The sequence below is a fragment of the Triticum urartu genome, chromosome 3A, assembly GCF_056163025.1.
Source record: "Triticum urartu cultivar PI428250 chromosome 3A, HENAU_Tu73, whole genome shotgun sequence".
Taxonomy (NCBI): Eukaryota; Viridiplantae; Streptophyta; class Magnoliopsida; order Poales; family Poaceae; genus Triticum; species Triticum urartu.
Genome location: NC_141875.1, coordinates 549,667,319 through 549,693,430, shown reverse-complemented (window position 1 = coordinate 549,693,430; position 26,112 = coordinate 549,667,319). Strand labels below are relative to the sequence as shown.

The window sequence follows — 26,112 nt, the reverse complement described above, 5'->3', positions numbered from 1 at the left end:
TGTTGCCGGTGTTGTCCCCTCTTAGTGGACGTAGTTCCGACGATGTGATCGATGACACCAATGAAGAACTATACTATCTTCAGAAGTGCCAGGCAAGCAAAACCCCCTTGTTCATTCCGATACAAGCCCACTCTCTCGCTCCTGCTCTCTTTTACTACATTAAGACAACAACGTTTCAACTGTTACATGTTGCGGTAGCTGAAACCCTTTCCTCTGCATGACCTGTCATTGCCACAGTAAATAGATGAAACCCACTAGCATGAGTAGGAGTTGTTTGAGCCCTGATGTGCCTACTCATTCATGTTTGTTTGTCATGCCTGCTACTGCTTAGAGTTGAGTCAGGTCTGATTCATCGGGGATGAATTGGAATGTGGTGAACATGTCCTACCATTGAGAGCTAAGTGTGTGAACACGATTTGGTAAAGGTAGCGGTGAGAGGCCATGTAGGAGTACATGGTGGGTTGTCTCATTGCAGCCGTCCTTAGAAACTGAGTTCTGTGTTTGTGATCCATGAACAGTTACTACCACACATTGGGTTCCGGTAACTCGACCCCTCTCGACTTATTAATCCACTCGATCTCTGTCCAGGAGTTGCAACTAGTTTCTGGTGTTTGTAGGTAGTGTTAGTAGTCTACCAAGTGGCACCCGGTACAGGTGGGCTTGGGACAGACTACGCACAGTGGCCTGGTGTACCAAGTGGCACCCGGATGGTGGGCTTGGGAACCATTTACACATCGTTTGGGGCCGTGAGCGACACCCCGGTCGGATCTCTTTGCAGATGGAACCCGAATGGGCGATAAACCTGGACGAGAGACTTGTGTGATTAGTCAGGTCGTGGCCGACTCCCTCACCAGGCTTCCGCTTGAAGGTTGCCGAGATACACGACGTGTATATGGTGGTAAGTGGCGAGAGCGTGTGTGAAGAAGTACACCCCTGCAGGGTTATCATTATCTATTCGAATAGCCGGATTCCTCGGATATGGAAACTTGGACCCCTTGCATAGTTCATAGACAAGTGAAAGTGGATACTCTAAAACTCGCAAGATAAGCGTGAGTGCTATGGATGGCGTTCTCGTAGGGAGACGGGAGCGGATCCATAGTGGTGTATTGGTATGGTGAATTTGTGGACTCGTGTGCGCCACCTTAAAAGAGTTACTTGCAGTTGTAGTTCAGGATAGCCACCGAGTCAAAGCTGGCTTGCTGCAGTTAAACTCCACCACCCCTTTGTTGATACCGATGCATATGTAGATAGTTCTAATGTAAGTCTTGCTGGGTACATTTGTACTCACGTTTGCTTAATTTATGTTTTTGCAGAGAGACTTCAGTCTCGCTAGTAGTTCCACGTGAACATCGACGTTTAGCTTGTTACCTCAGCTACGATCTTGTATCTTTGGGAGGGTCTTGTAGGTAGTCAGGCTTCTCAGCCTTCTTTATTTGTAGTTGTATGTACTCAGACAAGTTAAGCTTCCGCATGTGCTTGTTGCTTGTATGCTCTCTATGTTGGGTCATGAGACCATGTTTGTAATATCTCGCTCCTCGGAGCCTAATGAATAAATACTTGAGTCATAGAGTTATGTTGTGATGCCATGTTGTATTTACACATATCGAGCATATTGTGTGTATGATTGAAATGCTTGGTATGTGTGGGATCCGACAACCTAGTTGTTCATCCTTGGTAGCCTCTTTTATGGGGAAATGTAGTCTTGTGCTTCCACGAGCCATAGTAGTCCGCTATAGCCCAGTTCACCGGAGCCCTGCTAGCCCAGCACTACTGCTCCGGAACATTTGACTGGCCGGCATGTGATTCACTTCGTTCCTGTGTCTGTCCCTTCGGGGAAATGTCACGCGGTGACATCCGGAGTCCTGCCTAGCCTGCTACAGCCCGAATTCCCGGAGTCCTGTTAGCCCAGTGCTACAGCCCGGATTCACACGCTGCTGACCGACATGCTCGATGTTGATTCATGTATGCCTGTCCCCGTAAGTTAGTGCCACTTTGGGTTCATGACTAGTCATGTCAGCCCGGATTCTCTGTCATATGGATGCTACCGACACTATCATATACGTGAGCCAAAAGACGCAAACGGTTCCGGGCCATGGTAAGGCGACACCCATGAAAATACCATGCGTGAGGCCGCAAAATGATATGGGGTGTTACCGACTAGATCGATGTGACTTGGAATTGGGATCCTGCGTGCGCGTCGGGTGCGCGGGACGCGGGGGGTGCGTGTGTCGTGTGTGCTGACCCGAGTTGTGGAGCGTGCGTGCATTGAAGTCGGTCTGCAGCTTGCTGCGTACGTAGCATGGACGAGCTGCATGCAGTAGCGGTCATTGCTGTTCGTTGGAGCTCGGCCGCGCCGCGCGCGTACGAGCGCGTCGTGGGCGCAGGCGAGGCGTGAAGATCAGCATGGGCCTCGTGGAAAAGTTGCATGGCCCGATGCACGAGAGCGGCCAGGTCGCCAGGTGAGCGCGTGTGCGCGTGGGTAGTTGGCTGAGTGCGTAGTGTGGGCTAGCTAGCTAGGCTATATAACTGGTCATGTATCCGGTGTGTTGGGGAGTTCGTGCTCGGGAAATACAAGCGGCCGTTTCGTGCGGCCGGCGACGTACATATGTCGGGCAAAATCTTGTTGTGTTCTCCTTGTTCTTCCTCTTTTTTCTATGTATGTGCGAGAGAGAGAGCTCAAGTGAGGAGGAGAGCTAAGGCTAGACACCAACAGAGAGGTCCTAAAGTAAGGATTAATACGGCGTGTGGGAGATGGGTGAACAACGGAAATTTGGCATGACCAGTGGATTGAAGGGTCACCCACGATGAAACCGCTGGGTAGGCTCTCTGATGAGCCGGTTCAGTTACTGGCAGATCTGATACAGGAAGAGGGTGCAGAATGGAACACATAACTTATTTAAAAAATGTTCATACAGGCGGATGTCAATGCCATTCTGAATATCCGTGACCCAGAACACAACAGTCAGATTTTTGGGCATGGGCATGGGAGAGATCAGGGCTGTTCACAGTCCGGTCTACTTGAGTAAATGGCACTGGCGGTTCAAAAACTTGCGCTGCGGGTGCACTTAACTCACCGTACTTGCAAACCGGAAAAACCCGTCATAGAACTTGCATTAGGGGTGCAAATAGGTCACACAGGTCATCTGAACGGGTCAGCTGTCCGGTTTTCTCCTTCTAACGGTCAAGCGCGATAAATTTGTTCACGACTTTAAAAATATATGTGATTCGTGACTTTAAAAAAATGTTCGTGAACGATAAATTTGAAAACTATTTGTTCACGACTTTAAAAAATGTTCGCGAACGTTTAAAAAAATATATTCGTGATCCGCGACTTTAAAAAATGTTCGCGAACGATAAATTAAAAATATTTGTGATTAGTGACTTTAAAAAAATGTCCAGGAACGAAAAATTTGAAAATGTTTTTGAATGATAAATTTAAAAATGTTCGTGAATGATTAATTTGAAAAGTATTTATTCACGGCATTAAAAAAAGGCCGAGAACGATAAATTTGAAAAATATTTTGATTCGTGAACATTTTTTAAAAGTTGTGAATTAAAAAAATTGTGATTCATGACTTTAAAAAAATTTCGCGGACGATAAATTAAAAAATATTTATTAAAAATATTTATGATTCGTGACTTTAAAAAAATATTTGTTAACGACTTTAAAAAATGTCCGCGAATGATAAATTTGAAAAATATTTGTGATTTGCGAACATTTGTTTTAAGTGGTGAACATTTAAAAAAATGTTTGTGATTCACGACTTTAAAAAAAATCTTGGACGATAAATTAAAAAATATTTGTGATTCGTGACTTTAAAAAAATGTTCAGGAACAAAAAATTTGAAATGTGACTTATCTGCACCCGCAACGCAAGTTCTATGACAGGTTTTTCTCGAAAATAGGACAGCTGGCCGGTTCAGATGGCATATGTGACCTATCTACACCCGTAATGCAAGTTGTATGACGGGTTTTTCCAGTTTACAAGTACCGTGACTTAAGTGCACCCGCAGCGCAAGTTCTCGGACCACCAGTGCCTTTTTTTTTTGAACGAAGACGCTAGAAGCGTCCGGCTTTAAATTAATAAAGCCCTCAGGCATCAGGTTCAACGGGATACAACTTAAGACAGATGAAACTTAAAACGTTCGGTCCACGACCATCGTCCAAAACGCTGCAAAGGTTCAACCCGGCGGCAATATTACATCCAAACAAAGCATCCATCGCGAAAACGTAGCTAACATAGACTCTCACGAAATCTCCAAAAGCTTCAGCTGCTCGGCGGAGTTTGTCTGGGTGACCAGTGCCATTTACTCGGTCTACTTACAGGGTGCTAAAAGAAAGGCATTGCAACGACCAGGGTGTACCAAGCAGTTCGTCTGGCGACCAGGACACTTGAAAGAAGTTATGGAAACTGAATGTGCAACCTAAAATAAGGATGTTCTGGTGGAGGGTACTTAAGGAGTACCTTCCGGCAAAGGCCAAGCTGGTTCGGAGACATATTGGTAATAATGCTAGCGTTGTCTTGTGGCATGTGTGGCGGTGGTGAGGAGACGCTGTTCCACTCATTGGTAACATGCAATCAGGCTAAGTTGTTCTGGGCAGAAGCATATAGGTTCTTTGGAGTCAAACTTCTAAAGTTGCATCCACTCACATAGGCAAAGGACCTTCTGGATTCAGATTATGTAAGTAAAGAGGAGGCCGCTGTCATTGTTTCTGTAATGTGGGCAGTTTGGAGCAACCGAAACAAGTACATGCATGGAGAAATTCAATATTAGCCTATTGGGTCTATGGAGATAATCCAGGGACATATTAGAGCATTGGATATTCCAGTTAAGCAGCAAGAGACTCAGATTCAGAAGGCTGTGTGGACAAGACCACTGGGAGCTATTGAGATCAACTCGGATACATCATTGGATTTTGAGGGTGGAAGATCAAGAACTGTTGTGGTCGTCAGGGATCACGAGGGGAACTTCCTTGTAGGAAGATTCTCAACATACATTGGAAGCACTGATCCATATGTATGTGAGGCTCTAGGATGCAGAGATGACATGCTGTTGGCAAAGGAAAAAGGATGGACACGGGTTCAGTTGGTCACTGACTGCAAGAATGTGGCAGATGATTGGAATGGTAAACGTGATTGTTCAAGCTGTGGCCCTGTCTTGAGAGAGATGGGTTCAGTTGGTCACTGATTGCAAGGATGTTAGGTTTTGGTGCGATGTCTGTTTGATATTAGACTCGGACATTTGACACCCCTGCATCAAGGGGATAGGAGTAGCGACAGGTGTTGTCAAGATGGTGGCTTCAGGCTTACTGATGTATTACTTTGGCCGAAGTACATTCTCCTTTTCTAAAAAAAAAAAATCTCTCATTCTTCCATGGATTTGAAGTGAAGCACTGTGGAAGAGAAGCGAATGAAACAACCCATCTGTTAGCTAGACACTGTCTTTCCACTAGAGTGCTGAATGTAACATATGATGTAATCCCTGATCTCTTAAGTGCGGCGGGCCGTTACTCAAAAAATAAAAATCAGGAACAACCAAGTAAAGAGAGACACGAGGTAAACGCACTGGTGTAATCAAGCTTAAACCAACTGAACCAATTTTGAAGCCAAAGCTGGCACAAAGACAGAGTGACGGACTACAACCTCGATCCTTTTGCGAGGGAAGTACAAATACCAAATTCAACTCGAATAATGGCGGAGGCACACTGAAGAGCGTCAGAGCGACTTAGCCTCCTTTATTCATAAGTAGTAGCGGCAACTAACGATGCTGCGCACGTGCATCCAACGGCGTGTTACGCAGAGGACGCGTCGAGGCAGACCCACTGGCCGACGAAGATCCTGACGCAGTTGATGTTGGGGTTGAAGCCCAGGAAGTCCTCCTGGGTCAGCCCGGCGTCCTCCGCTAGTGAGGAGCAAGTCTCGCCCTGTTGCACCGCGCTCACCTTGTTGCACGTCAGCGCCGGCACCGCCTTCGTCAGTGCATAAACTGCGAAACGCACAGACAGTCAGGCACACGTCCAAAGGGTTACAATCCAGCACATTTGGGCAGATCATGGACGATGTTGATCGGTTGACGTACCTCCGTTAAGGCTGCCGCGCTGCAGCTGCATTGCGGTGACCCTGGCGTCGGCGAGGGCGACCGCCGCCACGAGCAGGGACGCGATCAGGAGAGCGGCGGCTCCGTGGTTGGCCATTGCAGATGCAGATGCCGCCGACGCGAAGGAAAGATGAGGGTAAGCTGATAGGTGCTTTGTTAGTCTCTGCTTTGGTTGTGAAGAGAAGCTTAGCCCTCGCCCTTTTTATAGCGTAACGACGAGCTCGACACTTGAAGGTCGATAGGATGGAGAGTGTGACGCCATGGTTCCGGTCATGGCCTTGGAGACGGCGTCCAATGTACGGGCGATACTGCTTATGCTGAGAACGGCATGGACATGTCGTTCCTAACATTTACAGGCCGGGCCCGGGGTAATCCCGTCTGTGATTCCTATGGAACTGCTTTGTACTGTAATATTCTTCGACCGCCGTTTGATTTTGACCGGGCCTAATATTTTACCCTCACGTTGCTCACTTGAAAAACTGTCTTGCTCCATGTTGGTGGTAGCGCAGTGATAGTGGAGAAACAAGAACGAATTGATCGCAGAAAAAAAAAGAGATAACAGTGGAGGAATGGGATTGTTGTCTATCAGTCTCGATCTGTCCGGTCAGTGCAGTTCAGTATCCAGTGTATCAGTCACTCTAGATCTTGTATCCGCGATCAATTTTTTTTCATACCATGCAGGAGAACCATGTGATCCTAATAGAAAAAGAAGAAAAATACAATCACACGAGAACGCAGCGTGTACGGAAAATTCCCAAGTAGTTCCTGCAGAAAGTGGCAGGAACTTGAGTACCTGTGAGTTGTGACGATCCAAACATACTTGTAATAAAGCGACAAAAAGAAATGGAATTTGATTTATGTTTTATCCAAGAACTCAGCCAGATATTAGTACCAGTAACGTCAAGGTGGTTTCTGGGTGCAGATTACAGAGCAGTTTTGTTAAACTAGAACTGAATATGTCAAAATATACCAATGACAGCTCCCCCTGAAAATACCGCCTTACTATAATAATGACAATTAATATCTTTGAGATCGAGCACTTCAGAAATTCCTGGGATCACTTCAAAAGTGCTGTCCGTTTAATATGATGGGATAACATGATACTCTCATGTCTGAACATATATTCAGAAACAACCGTAACACTCCTTACTAATGGATAGTACTACCTGCCATCCAGGCCAGTAATTGACAAATCATTCAGAGAGCAGCTTCCTTCAGGGACATCAGCTTCAGTTGGAAGCAACATGGATACAAAACCAGGTTGTTTTGGGGCCGGCAAGGTGGCATTTTCGCTAGTAATCATGGAAATGACTTCGGCCATGGAGGGCCGATCAGCAGCATTCTCCTGAACGCACAACAGGCCGACGTGAATGCATCGTAGCACCATATTCTCAGGACATGCACCGTGCAACGATTTATCAATGAGTTCGCGCCATCTGCCTTCTTTCCACAGCTCCCATGCCTGCAGAGTTCAGTTGCAGACATCAAATTAGAATAAAAAATCAGGTACAACAATTATAGAACAGTTCGAGCTTGTTAGAACTTTGACCCACGTGACCAAGGAGGTTTAGGGAGTTTCCATGTCCATGAGCTGCGGCATTTCTTAGCCCACTGACGATCTCCAGAAGCAGTACCCCGTAGCTAAATACATCGGACTTGACAGAGAAAATACCTGCCATGGCATATTCGGGGGCCATGTAGCCACTGAAAGAACAATAATCTAGTAAATTCGATGTTCATTTCTCAGTATAGTGGTTCTTCCACTTTACATGTAAAATACCAATAGAAGTGCTTACTATGTTCCAACGACTCTTTTCGTGTTAGCTAGTCCTCCTTTAGGATCAAATATTCTTGCCATTCCAAAATCTGAGATCTTAGGGTTCATATCAGTGTCCAGCAGAATGTTGCTTGGTTTCAGGTCCCTGTGAATAATTCTTAGCCGAGAATGCTTGTGGAGATAAATAAGACCTTGTGCGATCCCTTCAATTATGTTAAGACGCATTGCCCAGACTAAAAAAGCTCTTCTCGATTGGTCTTGCAAAATAAGACTTGATCAGTTCAAGAAGGCATGGAAGAAAAATATAGGTATGTGAAGTAGGGATATTTATATAAAAATGAAAATACCAAATAGGAAGAAATCCAAGCTTTTGTTTGGCATATACTCATAGATTAGTAACATTTCTTCTCCGTCAATGCAGCAACCTAGGAGTCCCACTAAATTGCTGTGTTGAAGCTTGGCTATTAACAAGATTTCATTCTTAAACTCTGGTAGTCCTTGACCTGAATTCGCTGCAAGTCTCTTAACAGCAACATCTTGTCCATTTGGTAAGTTGCCCTGGAGCATTGTGTCAGATTTTCAACAGTCAGACATTAGTACACTCATATCTTAGAAATAAATAGATTCACCTCCCAAATACCACTATCCATCATATTGAGTTGATTTCTTTATTTTCTGAAAAGGAGGTTAAAACCCCCGGCCTCTGCATCAATCGATGCATGCAGCCTTCTTTATTAATTATTCAACAAGGTCTGACAAGAAATTACATCAAGCCACCCAAAGCCACCACTCACACCTACAAACTCGATAATGTGGAGTGCTCTCACTCCCCATATCTCAAACCGGTGTTGTCGCCGATCCATCCACATAATGTATCGGAACATACATCCGGTGCAGCAAATCTAAAGCATACATCACACATACGGTTAACAAGGCGCCATCATCATTTTCCCGCCGACCCATCTTCAGAAAAGAGATCCGCATTATCCTTGCCAGTCCGGCCACCCATCGACGCCACCACGGTGCCCAACGGCACCACCTCCCTGTGGGCGAACTGATGAGCACATCGCGGTCGCCACCGGTACACCTCAACACCATGCCGCCAAGTACCACCGGCTGACACAGCTTGAAGTCTCTGGAAGATCTGTCGTGCGTAGCACCTGCCGAATAGGCATGACAAACCATAGCACCTATCGGCTAGACATGACTTGACATCTCCATCGAAGCTCCGTGCAAGACGAAGCCGCCCCACCGCCTGCCTCTGTCTTCGAGCGCTGCTCCACGAACGATGCTCCCAAGAGAGAAACGACACCGCAATGCTGCCATCGTCCGATCTAGAAGACCAGATCCTAGGGTTTCCCCCGGAGCAGCACGAGTGGGTTGACAGTAGTTACACGACGATGCCTTCATCAAGGTAACGGCGCAGAATGCCGCCATCGCCTGCCATCGGCTCGGTTTTCACTGGCAACTATGTCTCCCCGACTCGCAGTCGGAACTAGATGACGGATCCCGAGATCCGAACACCCAGCCTCAAGCCGACCACCTCCGGCAGAAGAGATGACCACCACCGCCGGCTGCACCGGCCAGACCAGATCTGACCGGAGGTGCTGCCGCCGAGACCACCAGTCCCTCCACGCTGCCGCCGCCGATCCGAATGCAGATTGCACGCCACCGCAGCCAAGCCGGCCACAGCCGCCGACAGGAGCAACCACCGCCGTCCAAAAGGGCCGGCTGCTGCGCCCGCCGCGCCCGCCGCCCACGCCGCCGTCCGTGACTTGGCCGCCCGCCGCCCGAGACCGGGCCGGCCACCGCCGCTAGCTGCCGCAGCCATCTCCGTGGCGCCGCAAAAACCGGATCGGCCACGCCACCTCACGCCTAGGAGCCCCGCACCACCCCTGAGATGCAGGTGAGAGGAAATCCTCCGCTACCGCCGTCGGCCCCCGGGCTTAGCCCGGCGGCGACGGTGGGAGGGGAGGAGGGAGAGCGTGCCCCCGCCGGCTAGGTTTTTGGGCGCCGCCTGAGTCGCGGTTTGATGTATATTGAATTTGCCTAACTGCTTGATCTAAGAGCACAACATATTTGCCACACATGACTAACAGGTGGAGGATGTTGCAACTATGAACATCTTACAGGACCACTGGACAAAGATATGCTCCATTTTCCCCTTTCAATTAGTTTGTTTTTTATTTGTTACAATCATAAGATAAGAACGTCACTATCATTACTTGGCTAAACACAAAGTTATACATGCTGACTACATGCTTAAGAATAAATTATTATAATTAGCACCCATTCGTCTTGAAATTCTAGCAAACATATTAGCGAACAAAACTAAAGAACACAATTAACCTTGTACACAGGGCCAAACCCTCCCTCTCCAAGCTTGTTTTCAGTTGAGAAGTTGTCTGTGGCATTTTCTATCTGTGAAAAGGAAAGCATCATAAAGTGAGAGCCTGTGTCTTCGCTCTCCCATAGCTTCATCACATCTGAAGTCATGACGAGGGGGTGATCAGGCTGTTTTCTTTTCCCTGATTCACAAAAGGGGACTTGTCATGTGTTTATCAGACTAAGACATGTCATGTTCTTTAACTATGAATTGTTTTTTCCAACTCAGAATGGTTACCTTTATTTTTCCTTCTCCTAATCCAAATAAAAGAGATGAGACAAAAGACAAGGAATGCAACTGGCGGAAGTATATATGCTATCCAAAGCATTTTGTGACCTGCAAAAACAGAGCTTGTCACTTGACACAATAATACTATCAATAATGTTTCTGTTTTCTTGCAATTAACCCTATCTTCAGATACTGTCTCCCCAGTGGCACTAGTCCTTTACCATGTAATTCTGATGCAGCTATACGAAGATGAAGAGTTTCAACTCCATCCTGCAAGTTTGTTAGATTGCCATGCCATAAGCTGCAACCATCGGAGAGCGAATGAGCATATGCCGTACAAGAGCAACTTTTCATACAGGCAAATTCACATTCACTTTTTTCCATAACTGACAGCTTCTGTCTGTTGCCACTTTTTCCCACAACTGACAGCTTCTGTCTGTTGCCAGGAACTGTCATATTAAGCATATCAATAAACCTATCACCATTACACTGCAGTGGGGTTTGTCTGGTGCACCCTTTCCTAGAATTTGATTGGTCTTGTGCTGTAAATCCTTCTGGACACCGACAAATGGATTCTGATGCTGATACGGACATACTGTTGTTGCATACACCATTAACTCCACATAAATTAGACACATCACAACTATCTGGATGTCTCCATAACAATGTCCACAATTTGGTTTCCGGATCGAACTGTGTTATGTTCAGTGAACCACTTTGATCCAAAACAATCTTAGTCATTATGCCAGCAGGGTTGGGAGTGTACATGCATGTAAGGTTGTCACACTGAAATGAAACAGGGATGATACTCATAGATTTCAGTTCTGGAATGAGAGAATTCGTGTCACCATTCCAAGATGCACTTGTCCAAAATGAATTCCGTTTCCAGTTAATAATGAATTGTGATGCTGATATATTAATTATGCTCGGTCCAAAACCAAAAGTGTAATCTCCCGTTGCTGGATCATCATAGCTCTTCCATGATTTCAGCAAATTTCTAAGTGTAATATTCATTCCAGGGAGCCATGTATCAGTAGGATAGGCAAAGCTATCCCATATGATATTTGAATGGTTGGCCATGCTCCTTAGCACCAAGTTGCCAGTATACAGTATTGCAGCCTCCCTGTCCCTCACTCCCACCCCAGAACCAAAAGCAACTATAGACGAGCTGCCTGTGCCATTTTGGACTATCAGATTACCGACATCATCAAACTTAAGTACACCGGACTTATCATATACTGGATCATTCCTGTTAGCAACCCATACAACTGTTCCATTTGGAGTACTGTTATACCATATACCAATATATCGGTGGCTTGAAGCTCCAGGGCTAAAGAATCCAAGCACAAATTTCTTGTCACTAGAAACAAGGCTCTGCCCATCAGAAATGGATTCATTGAACGCGATGGTGTCTCTTGGCGTGGTAGCCGAGAAACATCTTATTGCTAACACAGATGGAATCAGCAGAACAACAACTGTGCACTTCTTCAAGTAGCTTATTTCCACCAACATGGCTTTCTCCAAGCATAAACTGGGAAAATTGCAAGCCAAAACAGTTAAGAGGGAGAGAAAGAGTTACACTAAAGGAGGACATAACATAAGAATATCTCGGATCTCCATACCTCTGTGAGTTTGTCGCGATAACGAATCAACGGGAGAGCATGGTAAGCAGAATACTTGGTGTAATCGCTGCAGGATGGTATGAGCTTTTTCTCCAGCAGATATCTCCACAGACCATGAACATCCGGAGTTGCCAGCTTTGAAGATTCCATGAAAGCATTTTTCCAATTGCCAGTAAAGCATGGAAGATGGCTGCAGTCAATGCTGGGATGTGACTCTCTCTTATGTCTGTAGAAGAATAATCATACGACACACACTGACCACAAATAATTAGGGGGGCATGCTTTCCACGGTTCCACCTGAGGTAGTGAGTTTTGACCGGAGACTGACTGGTTGACTTGCACAATACAGTATAAAACAAGCTGAACATATTTGTACTAGAAGAATGAACCAGCTGCGCCTGTGCAACAAAGATGACAATCTTAATTAATTTACTACCATAGTTGAACTGTGCGCGATGGATCCGATGGTAGTATGCATCACAAGAAATTGTTGGTAGTAGTTACCATGCTAATTGCTAAATGATGTACTAATCTACAGGGCTTCCAGCGCTTGCAAAAGAAAGTGGGTGGAGAACTGAAGGGGGGAGGGGAGGGGAGGGGTGCCGTATCCTGGCTCACTTCTCTTCCATCGACACCATCTTGCCTACCAGCCACATCAGACAAAACTATGGAAATCTCCAAAAATCTCTAACCGCGAATTTAATTGTACAAGATGGCGCACCAGACTCGAACTGTAGACCAAGACGAAGCTTCGGGGTTGGGTGAGTGAGCTTGGCGTCCAGGTAAAATGACGGCAATAAAGCGCAGTGCATCGGAAATCGCCTCGCCGCCGCCGCCGCCGGCGAGCACCCATTGCCTCATGGCCCATGGCGGAATCGGTGGCGGCGGGCGACGACGGTGAAGGGAGGGACTCGAGCCTGGATTTTATTTAGCGGAGTTAGGCTATGGGCTTCTGCAGCGGTTGGTTCGTATGAAACCCGTTCATCCGTTACGCGTTTTGTAATGTTTAAAAATTCTAAAAAAATTTATATATACACGTTGGCCCACGGCACAAAGTTTTGTATAAAAAGGTATTTTTGTTTTGTCTCAGTAAAAAAGACAATTTTTACTGCTTCTAAATAGTGTTTCACGGCATAAAATTTTGTCTTTTTGCATAGGGTAAAAAAAAAGTTATTTTTCTGTGAAACTTTCTGCACACACATAGAATATGGAGATGTCCGCACGCATCCTTTTTCAGAATTTTTTGACATTGCAAAATGTGTTTTCTAAAGTGCATTCATATGTACCCGGATTCATCCATACACTTTTCATTCATCCCAATAAATACTACGGCCCGCGGGATGGATGATGTTAGCACGGCTGCATTTCTCTCAAAAAAAATCACACCATACACATAAGGGTATTCTGAAATCACTAGTTAAGGAAAGCATGCCCTTGAAAAGGTCACTCCTAACTTCTTTTTTGGTGACAAGTGGTTCACTACATGTGTAATATTTGTCGTAACCTCGGAGTTTTGTGATTTTTTCTGTTTATTCGTTTGATAAAACGCTTTATCTCTTGAACCATGTGTCCAATCATTTTCACTATTGCGTTTCTCACATCGAAATCTTTTAAGCTAGATCCTATGCTGATAGATTTGGATGTAAAAATTCCAAAAAAAGGAGGGAAGAAAGGAAAATTGAAAAAAAAAGGAACCCAATGCACAGTTGCAGAGATAAAACGTTTTAAAAAAACAAATCTACGGAAGAAAAAAGGCACAAATTCCCGGGTTATGACAAATCCGCTTGTCACCACCAGAGAAAGATGGGAGTAACCTTTGCAACGGATACTCCTTAATTAGTGATTTTGAATCTTTGCTAGTATCAAAACAGATTTGGTGTGTTCGCTTCGCCTGGCTCGCCTACAGCTCCTACAGTGTGCTGCCATTGGGCTGGCCCAGTAATGGATGTACATCTTTGATTTTATGTTCATTTCTTTCGGTCCATTTCTTAGGTTTTCTTTCATTTTTATCGGTTTTCTGCATTCATTCATTGGGTTTCTTTTGGGTGGAGGGGTATTTTTCCCTTTTTGGCGTCTTTTCATCGGTTTCCTTGGTTTCCTGGTTTTTTTACATTTCTTCATGAGTTTTTCGGGGGGTTTTAAAGACATGTCTACCTTTTAGAGATTGTACAGTTTTTTATATACATATGGAAAATTAATTGGTACATGTTGAATTTTTTTCAAATAAATGATGTATATTTTTTCAAATACTTGTTTCAAATATTTTTCAAATACATGTTAAATGTTTTTAAACACAGTTGATTTTTAAACAACATTAAGATTTTCGGAAGGTGTGGTGAGCATTTGTAAGATTTAAACAAAACGTATTTGCATACTCTCTTCCACAGACCCCTCCTCTGCTCCACTCTCTTCCACCGCCGCTCCTCTTGAGAGTGATGCGGCATACCATATCACAAACATGCGCGATACACAAGTCATGGTAAATACACTGGTCAATGACAAGGGGTTGCAAGCGACTACGGCGGTCGTCGACAAAGGGGTGCAAACGGAGGACATAATAGATGAGACGACTACGGTGCAGGTCGAGGAGGCGGATGCCAGAAAGTTAGTTAACCAAGACAAGGACCATAAAATTACAGAAGAGATGGCACATCTTAGCAAAGAAAAAGATGGGCACTTGCGTATATTGTGTGGTCCAGACTTTCTGCCTATAATACACAAAGGAGTTAATGTTAATCATGAGAGAGCTGCTAGATTAGATGGGTCCATATAAGTGCATGCAGGCACAAAGCCAGAAAGAAATTGTTTGTTTACTAACCGATTTGGAAAACAATACCGTGCATGCGTTTGGAGAACTAACAGGACGTGGAGAACATGGAGAATTAAAAGGAAAGAGACTACAACACGCGCCAGATTTGTTAGCTGTGTTTCACGGGATATACAAACCACCGATCTGCATGTCCTAGAAAATAGGAAAGGAAGGAGTCTGCGTGTACATGCAGATATCAATCAGTCAGCTGTGTACGTTTGGAAAAAGAAAACAAAAATAGAAGATCATAACAATTACAGCAAGGAAATCGGCTGCGTCACAAGTCAAGCAAGGGTAGGTAAATCATGCACGTAATACGGCCTGCGTGCCTTGTTTAGGCTGAACTCATCAGAGTCGGTTTGTATCTAGCTATATATAGTTTTGGCCGTCCAGACTTTATAGTTTTTTTTAGGTTAGTTTCTTTAGAGTTTGGGTAGATTATGAAGCGGTCCTCTGGGCGTTCATCTTATTTATTATTGTGAGACTAGAAGAACGCCCGTGCGTTGCAACGGGGCCACATTAACTTTAAGAGTTTAATATTAATCATGTTAATAATACATTTAATATTCTCATACATATCAAGTGACACTGGCGACCTTTTTTGTCAATTTAGCAACGGGCTCAGTTGCAACGGGCTCTTTATACATATCAGACAACTCGCTACTACTTAAACTACAACTATGGCTACCAATATTTTTTTGTCAATTTAGCTCAGCAATAGTGTCTGGCTTAATAGACTGCTTTGCATTCACCCCCTCAGAAGACAGAGAGAACCAACTCAACATGTCAGAGGATTAACAGAAATTTCATTTGTATGGCATGAACATATAGCAGGAGCACCAACACATAGATCAGCAGAGAGCATGGCCATCTATATCATACACACACAGCAACGCACACACTCGGGCCATCTATATCATACACACACAGCAACGCACACACGCATCATGCTGGCATACACATACAGAAAAGCAGGCACACACGCATCATGCGCATTGGCCGGTGCAACGCACGCAGAGCAAGTACGTACGCATGGAGAGCAAGCTAGCAAGCACGCACGCGTCCAACCCCGCCGCTGCATGCGCTGGCAGAAGGTGAGGCAGCAAGGGAGACTGCACATTGAAGCTGTCCATGCAAGGCTGGAGGTGCTGGGCCGGCGACGGCGGTGTCGGGACGGCGCTTGATTCGTTCCCGGTGGCGTGGAGCTTGGGGCGGCAACGCGGCGATAGCTAGTGCTCGGGGATGGGGGTTTGGGGCGGGGGCAGTCGACCCGATGGCTGGCGAAGTTAACGGGCTCGGGCGGCTGGAAATTCGGCGGGTGGCGCGGCACAGCGCGAGGATGGGACAGGCGGAAAACCTAGCAGGCGTTCAACTACCAATACCCACGCCTTTTTTAGGGGAATTGCTTGTGAAAATAACGTGCGACGACGACTTAGCGAGCGGATCCCCTTAAAAAAGACATAGCGAGCAGATTTCCTTAAAACTGGTAGGAATGGATACGATTGATGACGTTGATAAATAGTGGTGAATGTTGGCCTAATTTACTATCATCATGCATGAAAACGAATCATCAAGAAAAAGAATACTTCCTATTACTACACTTATAGGAAGCTTCCTAATCTCTGCTACCAAACAGTTTCTGCCCAAACAAGGAAGAAAAGTTATGGACGTGATTCGGAAGGAAACAAACGTTATGAAGATTAATTAATTTAGATTTGATCTTTAGAGATTGATTGTGATTGATTCTTTTACATAAAGACATTACTAAATAATTTGCGTCAGTATGGAAACGAATCATCAAGAAAAAAAATACTTCCTATTACTACACTCATAGGAAGCTTCCTAATCTCTGCTACCAAACAATTTCTGCCCAAACAAGGAAGGAAAGTTATGGACGTGATTCGGAAGGAAACAAACATTATGAAGATTAATTAATTTAGATTTGATCTTTAGAGATTGATTGTGATTGATTCTTTTACATAAAGACATTACTAAATAATTTGCGTCAGTACGGAAAGTTCTGATCCGTTCAGTTTTTTTCGTTGTGTGAGAGGGTGACGTGAAAATAAACCGATGAAGTGGGGGAGGCGACGAAAAAAATCTACGATGGTTAACCTACGAAAAAAACCGGACGAAAGTGGTGGGACGAAAAAAAACCTGGAAGCGAGACTATCAACTGCTTCATTAGGAGTAGAGATTTTCTATCAAGAAAATTACACTTTGGCGAGAGGATTCTCGTGATCGAGAGTTTGCTAGCTTTTGGCTTGAGGTCTGTCGGTGACGACTGATTGCGTGCTGGTGACGTCTATACCGACGAGAGGTGCCTTGTTTGCCGAGGTATTGCTAGTCAGTTGTTGTTATCACAGTCTTAGGTTGTGTATATCTTGCGTAATTGGAAACTTTTATCAATGAAATTTAGTCACGGTTGTTGTATCGTGAAAGATAGGGCAAAATTAGCAGCTCGTCCGAGGTCGTGCTTTCATCAGAGAGTCGTCCAGGCTCCCCGGCTCAATCCTACGCCTCGACCGGCGAAGGCTATGGAGAGGTGCTCGGGTCCTCCTTATCTGTTGCGATCGATTCTAAGAAAATAAAAAATCTGTTGCGATCAAACTTAGGTGCAACGATGGTAATTTGGTACTCTATCTTAATGATCTAAACGTTTTTATATTTTTTTTCACAAAGGGAGTAATTTGGAGACCATTCTCACATTACCACAGCACACGGACGAATTGAGGGAAGGAAGGAAAGGAAACACACTGATAATCAGGCACGACCAGCTCGTTGGTACAACAAACACACACCGGCGAGCTACTTCAGAGTTCACACCAGATAACACCAAGCAGCATCTCTCAAAGAAACAAAAAAGCAGCAAGCAGCAAGCACACTTTGCAAGGGAAGGTACAAGGAGGAGAGCACACCCCCTGGATTCATAACGCTACCGGTGATCGATGCACGGGTGCGTGCAGCGACTGGTCAAGCAGTGGAGGCGCGGAGGCAGACCCACTGGCCGACGAAGGTCTTGGCGCAGTCGATGTTGGGGTTGAAGACGAGGAACGACTCCAGGGTCAGGCCTCCGAGCAGCGCGACGGAGAAGCAGGTCTCGCCCGCCTTCAGCCCCTGCACCTTGCTGCACGTCAGCGCCGGCGCCGCCTTCGCGTCGCTCGCCGGCACCACGTGACCTGCGGCAGCTCGATCGCACGCACGCACGTTCGTTCCAGTAGTCAGAGTACAGATAAAGATGTAGTTGCAGTAGTAAGGTACAGTTATCACTGGTTCGTGGAACACATACGCTACCATACCATGGATTGGGTGGAGTCCATCGACACGTACCTTCGTTCAGGTCGCGGCGCACCTGCACGGCGACCCTGGCGTCGGCGAGGGTGACCGCGACGAGAAGGGACGCGATCACGAGAGCGGCAGCTCCGTGGTTCTTCGCCATTGCAGAGGTTGTCAATCGGCGCGAAGGAAGGAATGATAGGCGGATTAGTGGAGAGTTGCTTGTTAGGGTTCTGCTTTGGTGGTGGTGCGGTGATGAGAAGGTTAGCCCTCTAGCCTTTTTATAGCGTGTCAAACCCATGAAAACTCGAAAGTCAAGAGGTGACGACCTGCAGGCCAAGACCTTGGAGACTGCCCGCAACGTAAGGGTGATAGCACCTATGTTCAGGATAACACCAAAGCTGGCTGTGTTGTGGGCGTAACTTGTTTGTGGAACGACTCCGAGGTCAAAGCCGGCGAGCAAACGCGGCGGGGCCGGACGCCGGAGACAGGGTATGGCCGGTAAACACTTCACAAATTTGAGTTAGACTGCCTCACGAGGAAGGTCCCTCTGACATGGTGCCCCAATGCTGTGTCCAGGAGGAACATGGGACTTCCCAGTGGCAAAATGGCAAGCCAGGATACGCCGTCTAAGACAATCACACGGAAAACAAATCAGATGTCACGGTCTTGTCACATGACGACGATGTAGACCTTAACCCTTAACCATGATGTAGATGAGCGCTTACCAGATGAAGAAAAACAAGAACTGTTGAAAATTATTGACAACTAATCGATGACAAAAGAACATCAGAGGCCGCGGTTTTGTCGGATGAACGCCTTGTGCATGATGGCATGATAGCATAAGCGCTTAGCTCGTCTCCGACATGAAAAGGAACAAAATCGTATCAAATAGCCAGTGACAAAACCTGCTTGAGGGAGACAACACAAAAAATATTTTCATTTGGTAGCGAATGGTATGCATCGAAAACAAGGAAACTTCATGTTGGAACAAGATGAAGAGCTACGCCCGGTCCAACAAAGTAATCTTCATGTTGCTGGGTCCTCTCGCAGCCCTTCCATGAGGTGAGCATTTGTCGATCCGTATTCGCTGCAGGGTTGTGCTTTGAAGGCCGGCCCGCATTCACGGATATTTGGTTCAGTATGGGACCGAAATCACTAAGCAGAGTCTGTCTATACGTCATATCTAATCTGATGTTCACTATATTTGTGGGTTTTTTTCTTAATTCTTTTTTTCCTTGTTATTGCGTTATTTATGGTAGTTTAGATGTGACATCCTTATAAAACATTTACATGTAAATTAGACAAACTAAATCATTAATCGAGGAGTACTCATTGCAAAGATCACTCCTACCTTCCTAGGTTGCGACAAGTGGCGTGCATGCAGCACGCCACTTGTCGCAACCTGCGAGTTTTCCCCTTTTTCGTAGATCCGTTTATTGAAAACGTTTTATCTCTTAAACCATGCGTTGTCCAAATCTCGAACTGTTTTTCACCGTTGGATTCCTCGCGTCGAGCTTCAAAACTAGATCCCATGTTGATAGATTTTGACGAACTTTTTTTTACGAAAAAAAACAGAACCGGGAGCACGGATTTTTCCCTTTCCGAACGCCCGTGCCTCTCGCGGAAGCAAAATCATGCCTCTCGCGGAAAAAAAGAAGATAGAAAACGTGTTTTTTTCGTTTCCGAAAGGCACGGCCGTGCCTCTCGCGAAATCATAACCGTGTCTCTCGCGGAAGCAAAACAGTGCCTCTCGCGAAAAAAAGAAAAAATGCATTTTTTTCGTTTCCGAAAGGCTCGGCCATGACTCCCGCGAAAGCACGACCGTGCCTCTCGATGAAGAAAAAAAAAAGAAAACGTGTTTTTTTTCGTTTCCGAAAGGTACGGCCGTGACTCACGAAAGTACAATCATGACTCTCATGAACGGAAAAAACACGTTTTTCATGAAAAAATATATATTTTGACCCAAAAGCTAAGGAAGACAGGTGGAAAACCAAAACGTCGAAAAAAACCGAAACCGTGTGCGGAAAAATAAAAAATAAACAAAATCCGAAAGAAGCGCCCAGAGCACGACACGTGGCAGACGACTGAAAGCATGCCAAATGGCGTTGATCGTTATGAGGCTGCTCAAAAAACGCTCATTAACTAGTTGCTCTCGGGACCGGCACAACACACAAATAAAAGAGTTGTGTCAGCCTTCGCCCCGCCACCAAACTGGCCGGGCCTCAAAGTCAGGTCCACAAGCTTATACGGACCTGAAATTCTAAACTTTTTAGAGCTTTTTGGCATTTTAGGGCCTTTTTATGGCTATTTGGCCCTTTTTAACACGTGTCGACCCTTGAGCCGAGGCCTTTGGGCCGGAACGGCACAACCCTTCTATAAAGGGCTAACATGGTCCGTGGTGGTCCATATCGCCAGATCGATCTGCTCTAGGTCGAGTTTTTTTTGCCAGAACCAAACGGACTTTTCTTTTTCTTTTTCGATTTGTGCGTGTCATCCATTCTTCATCATCGAAAGTTTCGTGTTCTTCGTCAACACCTAAGGATCATCGTTTGTAACACCTAGTGATCATCGTTTGTCATGAAAATAAATTTACTCTTTTTTTGTGTTCCATGAGGTTAGAGATTTTTTTCTATCCTCACAGAATCAGGTCTGTCAAACTTTTTTTGTTGGTTTGATTCTTTATAGAGTTGAAATCATTCATCAACACCATGGTGGAGATATTGTGATCTGATGATCTGCATCTCTACAGGATCATCATCGGTCCAAGAACATTTATCGATCAAGGCTTCTCATCTTTCTAGATGGGCGACTCAATGCGCTTTCAAAAACCATTATTGATAATGTTTGTGTGGATGAAAAGTGACAACATTGTTGCTCCAGTCCAATTGCAGCCTCTTTATCGAAGTCTCTGGAGTATTTGTTCTAGTAGCAAAGATTGATACGGTGAAGAATGTGTTTTCAAGAGATTCATTGTAATTCTTTATCACAGGAGTTATTTTATATTTTCTTGGATTTTTTAGATCAAAATCAGTGTACCTATTGTTATGCGTATGAATAAAATTATAGGCGTTTTGGGGGAAGCACTACTTTGTTGCAGTCGACCCTTCGCTCTGGCGACCGCGACTCCACCCCACCCACCCCACCTCGCCGCCGACTTCCCCGCGACGGCGAGCCCCCTACCCTACACCCCGCCCCCATGCCGAGAGTCGACAGATCTACATGCTCGCCTCCTCGCCCGGGCTCGACAATCCCGTACATGCCTTCCCCCTTTGTGTACCAGGCCTTTCCGGAGAGGCTGCGCCCGATTGGGTCGGTGTCACCGGAGACGCTGCAGGCGACGAGGATGCGGAGGTGGACGGAGCGAGCCACGCGGATCCGCGACGCCGCATCCTCCTATCTCCTGTGCATGAAGGAGTGGAGAGCGCTGTAGCAAAAAGCGGAGGCGGAGCCAGATCCGGAGATGAAGGTGTGGGCATCATGGGGAATCGAGAACTGTGGTGCCAGCGCAGATTACGAGCTCCTCAACCTAGCGCGGAGGATCTATTTCGAGGGCAGTCGGGACGAGAAGAGGAGGATGCCACTCCCGACCGCCTCCCCGAAGGACTTCGTCAATTGGGCGCGGGCAGAGGCGAGGAGCACAGATCCACAGAGGCGAGCGAGATGGGAATGCATCGAGGGGAAGATGCCGTCGGCGCCGCCTTCAGATTTGGAAGAGGTCGACCCCTGGCCATACCTCTCCCCTGCCCCGGCCATGGATTGAGAGTTGGGGCATCCTGCAACAGTGGCAAAATTGGACCCAAGTGTCATGAGTGGGCAAAGCAATTTTGGTTGGATGCGGCGATAACAGAATTTCAGGAGGTGAATTGCGGACTGGAGCTTGCAGAGGGCATGGAAGAAGAAACCCAAGCTTACTCTGCCTACCACTCTGGTCATGAATGTGCGAGAAGCAACACCGGAAAGGGCGACAAAAGAGTTGTTGATTGTGGATCTCACCAGCAAGCTGCGGAGAGAGTTGAGGCTGCCCAGGAGAGGCGTAGAATCAACCCAGAAGATTGTGACTCACATCCTGATGCATGCGGAGGAGGGGGAGCTTCCTCCGATTGCGCCGAATCAGGCCACCCAGCCGTCGGAGGTGATCGCGTGGGCACTGGCGGCAAGGACCTCGAGATTCATGGAAAGGAGAGTGCGCTGGGAAGCATTCTTTCAAGCTCATTCGCAGGAGAGTCTGAATCTGATGGAGATGCTGCAGAGCTCCAACCAAAGCAGGGGATGAGTGTTTCTGATAAAACAGAAACCATGTTGATTATGGAGCTTGCTGGCGGATTCAGAGTGGTTCAGAGTGTAGGGGAACGTAGTAATTTAAAAAAATTCCTACGCATACACAAGATCATGGTGATGCACAACAACGAGAGGGGAGAGTGTTGTCCACGTACCCTCGTAGACCGAAAGCGGAAGCGTTAGCACAACACGGTTGATGTAGTCGTACGTCTTCACGATCTGACCGATCAAGTACCGAACGCACGACACCTCCGAGTTCAGCACACGTTCAGCCCGATGACGTCCCTCGAACTCCGATCCAGCCGAGTGTTTGAGGGAGAGTTTCATCAGCACGACGACGTGGTGACGATGATGATGTTCTACCGACGCAGGGCTTCGCCTAAGCACCGCTACTGTATTATCGAGGTGGACTATGATGGAGGGGGGCACCACACACGGCTAAAAGATCAAACGATCAATTGTTGTGTCTCTAGGGTGCCCCCTGCCCCCATATATAAAGGAGCAAGGGGGAGGTGCGGCCGGCCAGGAGGGGCGCGCCAGGAGGAGTCCTACTCCCACCGGGAGTAGGACTCCCTCCCTTTTCCTTGTTGGATTAGAGTGGAGGGGGAAAGAGGAGGGAGAGAGGAAGGAAAGGGGGGGCGCCGCCCCCCTCTCCTTGTCCTATTCGGACTAGGAGGGGAGGGGCGCGCGGCCCTGCCCTGGCCACCTCTCCTCTTATCCACAAAGGCCCACTATGGCCCATTAAGCACGCGGGGGGTTCCGGTAACCTCGGTACTCTGGTAAAATCTCGATTTCACCCGAAACACTTCTGATATCCAAATATAGGCTTCCAATATATCAATCTTCATGTCTCGACCATTTCTAGACTCCTCGTCATGTTCGTGATCACATCCGGACTCCGAACAACCTTCGGTACATCAAAACTCATAAACTCATAATATAACCATCATCGAAACTTTAAGCGTGCGGACCCTACGGGTTCGAGAACTATGTAGACATGACCGAGACACGTCTCCGGTCAATAACCAATAGCGAAACATGGATGCTCATATTGGCTCCCACATATTCTACGAAGATCTTTATCGGCCAGACCGCATAACAACATATGTTGTTCCCTTTGTCATCAGTATGTTACTTCCCCGAGATTCGATCGTCGGTATCTCAATACCTAGTTCAATCTCGTTACCGGCAAGTCTCTTTACTCGTTCCGTAATACATCATCCCGCAACTAACTCATTAGTTGCAATGCTTGCAAGGCTTAAGTTATGTGCATTACCAAGAGGGCCTAGAGATACCTCTCCGACAATCGGAGTGACAAATCCTAATCTCGAAATACGCCAACCCAACAAGTACCTTCGGAGACACCTGTAGAGCACCTTTATAATCACCCAGTTACGTTGTGACATTTGGTAGCACACAAAGTGTTCCTCCAGTAAACGGGAGTTGCATAATCTCATAGTCATAGGAACAAGTATAAGTCATGAAAAAAGCAATAGCAACAAACTAAATGATCAAGTGCTAAGCTAACGGAATGGGTCATGTCAATCACATCATTCTCCTAATGATGTGATCCCGTTAATCAAATGACAACTCGTGTCTATGGTTAGGAAACATAACCATCTTTGATTAACGAGCTAGTCAAGTAGAGGCATACTAGTGACACTCTGTTTGTTTATGTATTCACACATGTATCATGTTTCCGGTTAATACAATTCTAGCATGAATAATAAACATTTATCATGATATAAGGAAATAAATAATAACTTTATTATTGCCTCTAGGGCATATTTCCTTCAGTCTCCCACTTGCGCTAGAGTCAATAATCTAGATTACACAGTAATGATTCTAACACCCATGGAGTCTTGGTGTTGATCATGTTTTGCTCGTGGAAGAGGCTTAGTCAATGGGTCTGCAACATTCAGATCCATATGTATCTTTCAAATTTCTATGTCTCCCACCTGGACTAGATCCCGGATGGAATTGAAGTGTCTCTTGATGTGCTTGGTTCTCTTGTGAAATCTGGATTCCTTCGCCAAGGCAATTGCACCAGTATTGTCACAAAAGATTTTCATTGGACCGGATGCACTAGGTATGACACCTAGATCGGATATGAACTCCTTCATCCAGACTCCTTCATTTGCTGCTTCCGAAGCAGCTATGTACTCCGCTTCACACGTAGATCCCGCCACGACGCTTTTTTTAAAACTGCACCAACTGACAGCTCCACCATTCAATATAAACACGTATCTGGTTTGCGATTTAGAATCGTCCAGATTAGTGTCAAAGCTTGCATCGACATAACCATTTACGACTAGCTCTTTGTCACCTCCATAAACGAGAAACATATCCTTAGTCCTTTTCGGGTATTTCAGGATGTTCTTGACCGCTGTCCAGTGATCCAGTCCTGGATTACTTTGGTACCTCCCTGCTAGACTTATAGCAAGGCACACATCAGGTCTGGTACACAGCATTGCATACATGATACAACCTATGAGCATAGGGAACATCTTTCATCTTCTCTCTATCTTCTGCAGTGGTCGGGCATTGAGTCTTACTCAACTTCACACCTTGTAACACAGGCAAGAACCCTTTCTTTGCTTGATCCATTTTGAACTTCTTCAAAACTTTGTCAAGGTATGTGCTTTGTGAAAGTCCAATTAAGCGTCTTGATCTATCTCTATAGATCTTGATGCCCAATATATAAGCAGCTTCACCGAGGTATTTCATTGAAAAACTTTTATTCAAGTATCCCTTTATGCTATCCAGAAATTCTATATCATTTCCAATCAACAATATGTCATCCACATATAATATTCGAAATGCTACAGAGCTCCCACTCACTTTCTTGTAAATACAGACTTCTCCAAAAGTCTGTACAAAACCAAATGCTTTGATCACACTATCAAAGCGTTTATTCCAACTCCGAGAGGCTTGCACCAGTCCATAAATGGATCGCTGGAGCTTGCACACTTTGTTAGCTCCCTTTGGATCGACAAAACCTTTTGGTTGCATCATATACAACTCTTCTTCGAGAAATCCATTCAGGAATGCAGTTTTGACATCCATTTGCCAAATTTCATAATCATAAAATGCGGCAATTGCTAACATGATTTGGACAGACTTAAGCATCGCTACGGGTGAGAAAGTCTCATCGTAGTTAATCCCTTGAACTTGTCGAAAACCTTTTGCAACAAGTCGGGCTTTATAGACAGTAACAATCCCGTCAGCGTCAGTCTTCTTCTTGAAGATCCATTTATTATCAATGGCTTGCCGATCATTGGGCAATTCAACCAAAGTCCACACTTTGTTCTCATACATGGATCCCATCTCAGATTTCATGGCCTCAAGCCATTTTGCGGAATTTGGGCTCACCATTGTTTCTTCATAGTTTGTAGGTTCGTCATGGTCTAGTAACATAACCTCCAGAATAGGATTACCGTACCACTCTGGTGCGGATCTTACTCTGGTTGACCTACGAGGTTCAGTAACAAGTTGATCTGAAGTTCCATGATCATCATCATTAACTTCCTCACTAATTGGTATAGACATCATAGGAAACGGTTTCTGTGATGAACTACTTTCCAATAAGGGAGCAGGTATGGTTACCTCATCAAGTTCTACTTTCCTCCCACTCA

General features: G+C 45.8%; 3 protein-coding genes across 7 annotated transcripts; all 3 read right to left on the bottom strand.

The window, feature by feature from the left end:
- Positions 1–5,705: 5,705 nt before the first annotated feature.
- Positions 5,706–6,601, bottom strand: LOC147980475 (secreted LysM effector LysM2-like). 3 transcript variants are annotated; one of them, XM_087516893.1, is made up of 2 exons: positions 6,063–6,601; positions 5,706–5,978 (listed from the first exon to the last, which is right to left on the bottom strand). In XM_087516893.1, the coding sequence occupies exons 1-2, from the start codon at positions 6,193–6,195 to the stop codon at positions 5,794–5,796; spliced, it is 318 nt and encodes a 105-aa protein (XP_087373019.1). In that variant the 5' UTR covers positions 6,196–6,601; the 3' UTR covers positions 5,706–5,793. The 3 variants fall into 3 exon arrangements, with proteins under 3 accessions (XP_087373019.1, XP_087373020.1, XP_087373018.1); XM_087516894.1 differs by having other exon boundaries at positions 5,706–5,990; positions 6,117–6,601; XM_087516892.1 differs by having other exon boundaries at positions 5,706–5,987; positions 6,081–6,304.
- Positions 6,602–7,078: 477 nt separating this feature from the next.
- LOC147980474 (G-type lectin S-receptor-like serine/threonine-protein kinase B120) lies at positions 7,079–13,039 on the bottom strand. Of its 3 annotated transcripts, XM_087547690.1 has the most exons (10): positions 12,833–13,039; positions 12,616–12,754; positions 12,112–12,509; positions 10,711–12,020; positions 10,499–10,597; positions 10,225–10,403; positions 8,223–8,433; positions 7,895–8,132; positions 7,652–7,802; positions 7,079–7,560 (listed from the first exon to the last, which is right to left on the bottom strand). In XM_087547690.1, exons 4-10 carry the CDS (start codon positions 11,999–12,001, stop codon positions 7,261–7,263), a joined length of 2,469 nt encoding a protein of 822 aa, XP_087403816.1. In that variant the 5' UTR covers positions 12,002–12,020; positions 12,112–12,509; positions 12,616–12,754; positions 12,833–13,039; the 3' UTR covers positions 7,079–7,260. The 3 variants fall into 3 exon arrangements, with proteins under 3 accessions (XP_087403816.1, XP_087403817.1, XP_087403818.1); XM_087547691.1 differs by lacking the exon at positions 12,616–12,754; XM_087547692.1 differs by lacking the exons at positions 12,112–12,509; positions 12,616–12,754; positions 12,833–13,039 and having other exon boundaries at positions 10,711–12,023.
- A 4,616-nt stretch (positions 13,040–17,655) lies between these two features.
- On the bottom strand, positions 17,656–18,445 carry LOC125529031 (uncharacterized). Its single transcript, XM_048693440.2, has 2 exons — positions 18,251–18,445; positions 17,656–18,099 (listed from the first exon to the last, which is right to left on the bottom strand). Exons 1-2 carry the CDS (start codon positions 18,357–18,359, stop codon positions 17,894–17,896), a joined length of 315 nt encoding a protein of 104 aa, XP_048549397.1. The 5' UTR covers positions 18,360–18,445; the 3' UTR covers positions 17,656–17,893.
- Positions 18,446–26,112: the final 7,667 nt, after the last annotated feature.

Coding starts and splice junctions, on each gene's coding strand:
- LOC147980475 (XM_087516893.1), bottom strand. CDS start 6,195: ATGGCCAACCACGGAGCCGCCGCTCTCCTGATCGCGTCCCTGCTCGTG. Junction 5,979..6,062: donor AGGTACGTCAACCGATCAAC/ATCGTCCATGAT, acceptor CAGTTTATGCAC/TGACGAAGGCGGTGCCGGCG.
- LOC147980474 (XM_087547690.1), bottom strand. CDS start 12,001: ATGTTGGTGGAAATAAGCTACTTGAAGAAGTGCACAGTTGTTGTTCTG. Junction 10,404..10,498: donor TAGGAGAAGGAAAAATAAAG/GTAACCATTCTG, acceptor TTTGTGAATCAG/GGAAAAGAAAACAGCCTGAT. Junction 8,434..10,224: donor GGTTTGGCCCTGTGTACAAG/GTTAATTGTGTT, acceptor ACAATGCTCCAG/GGCAACTTACCAAATGGACA.
- LOC125529031 (XM_048693440.2), bottom strand. CDS start 18,359: ATGGCGAAGAACCACGGAGCTGCCGCTCTCGTGATCGCGTCCCTTCTC. Junction 18,100..18,250: donor GCGCCGCGACCTGAACGAAG/GTACGTGTCGAT, acceptor GAGCTGCCGCAG/GTCACGTGGTGCCGGCGAGC.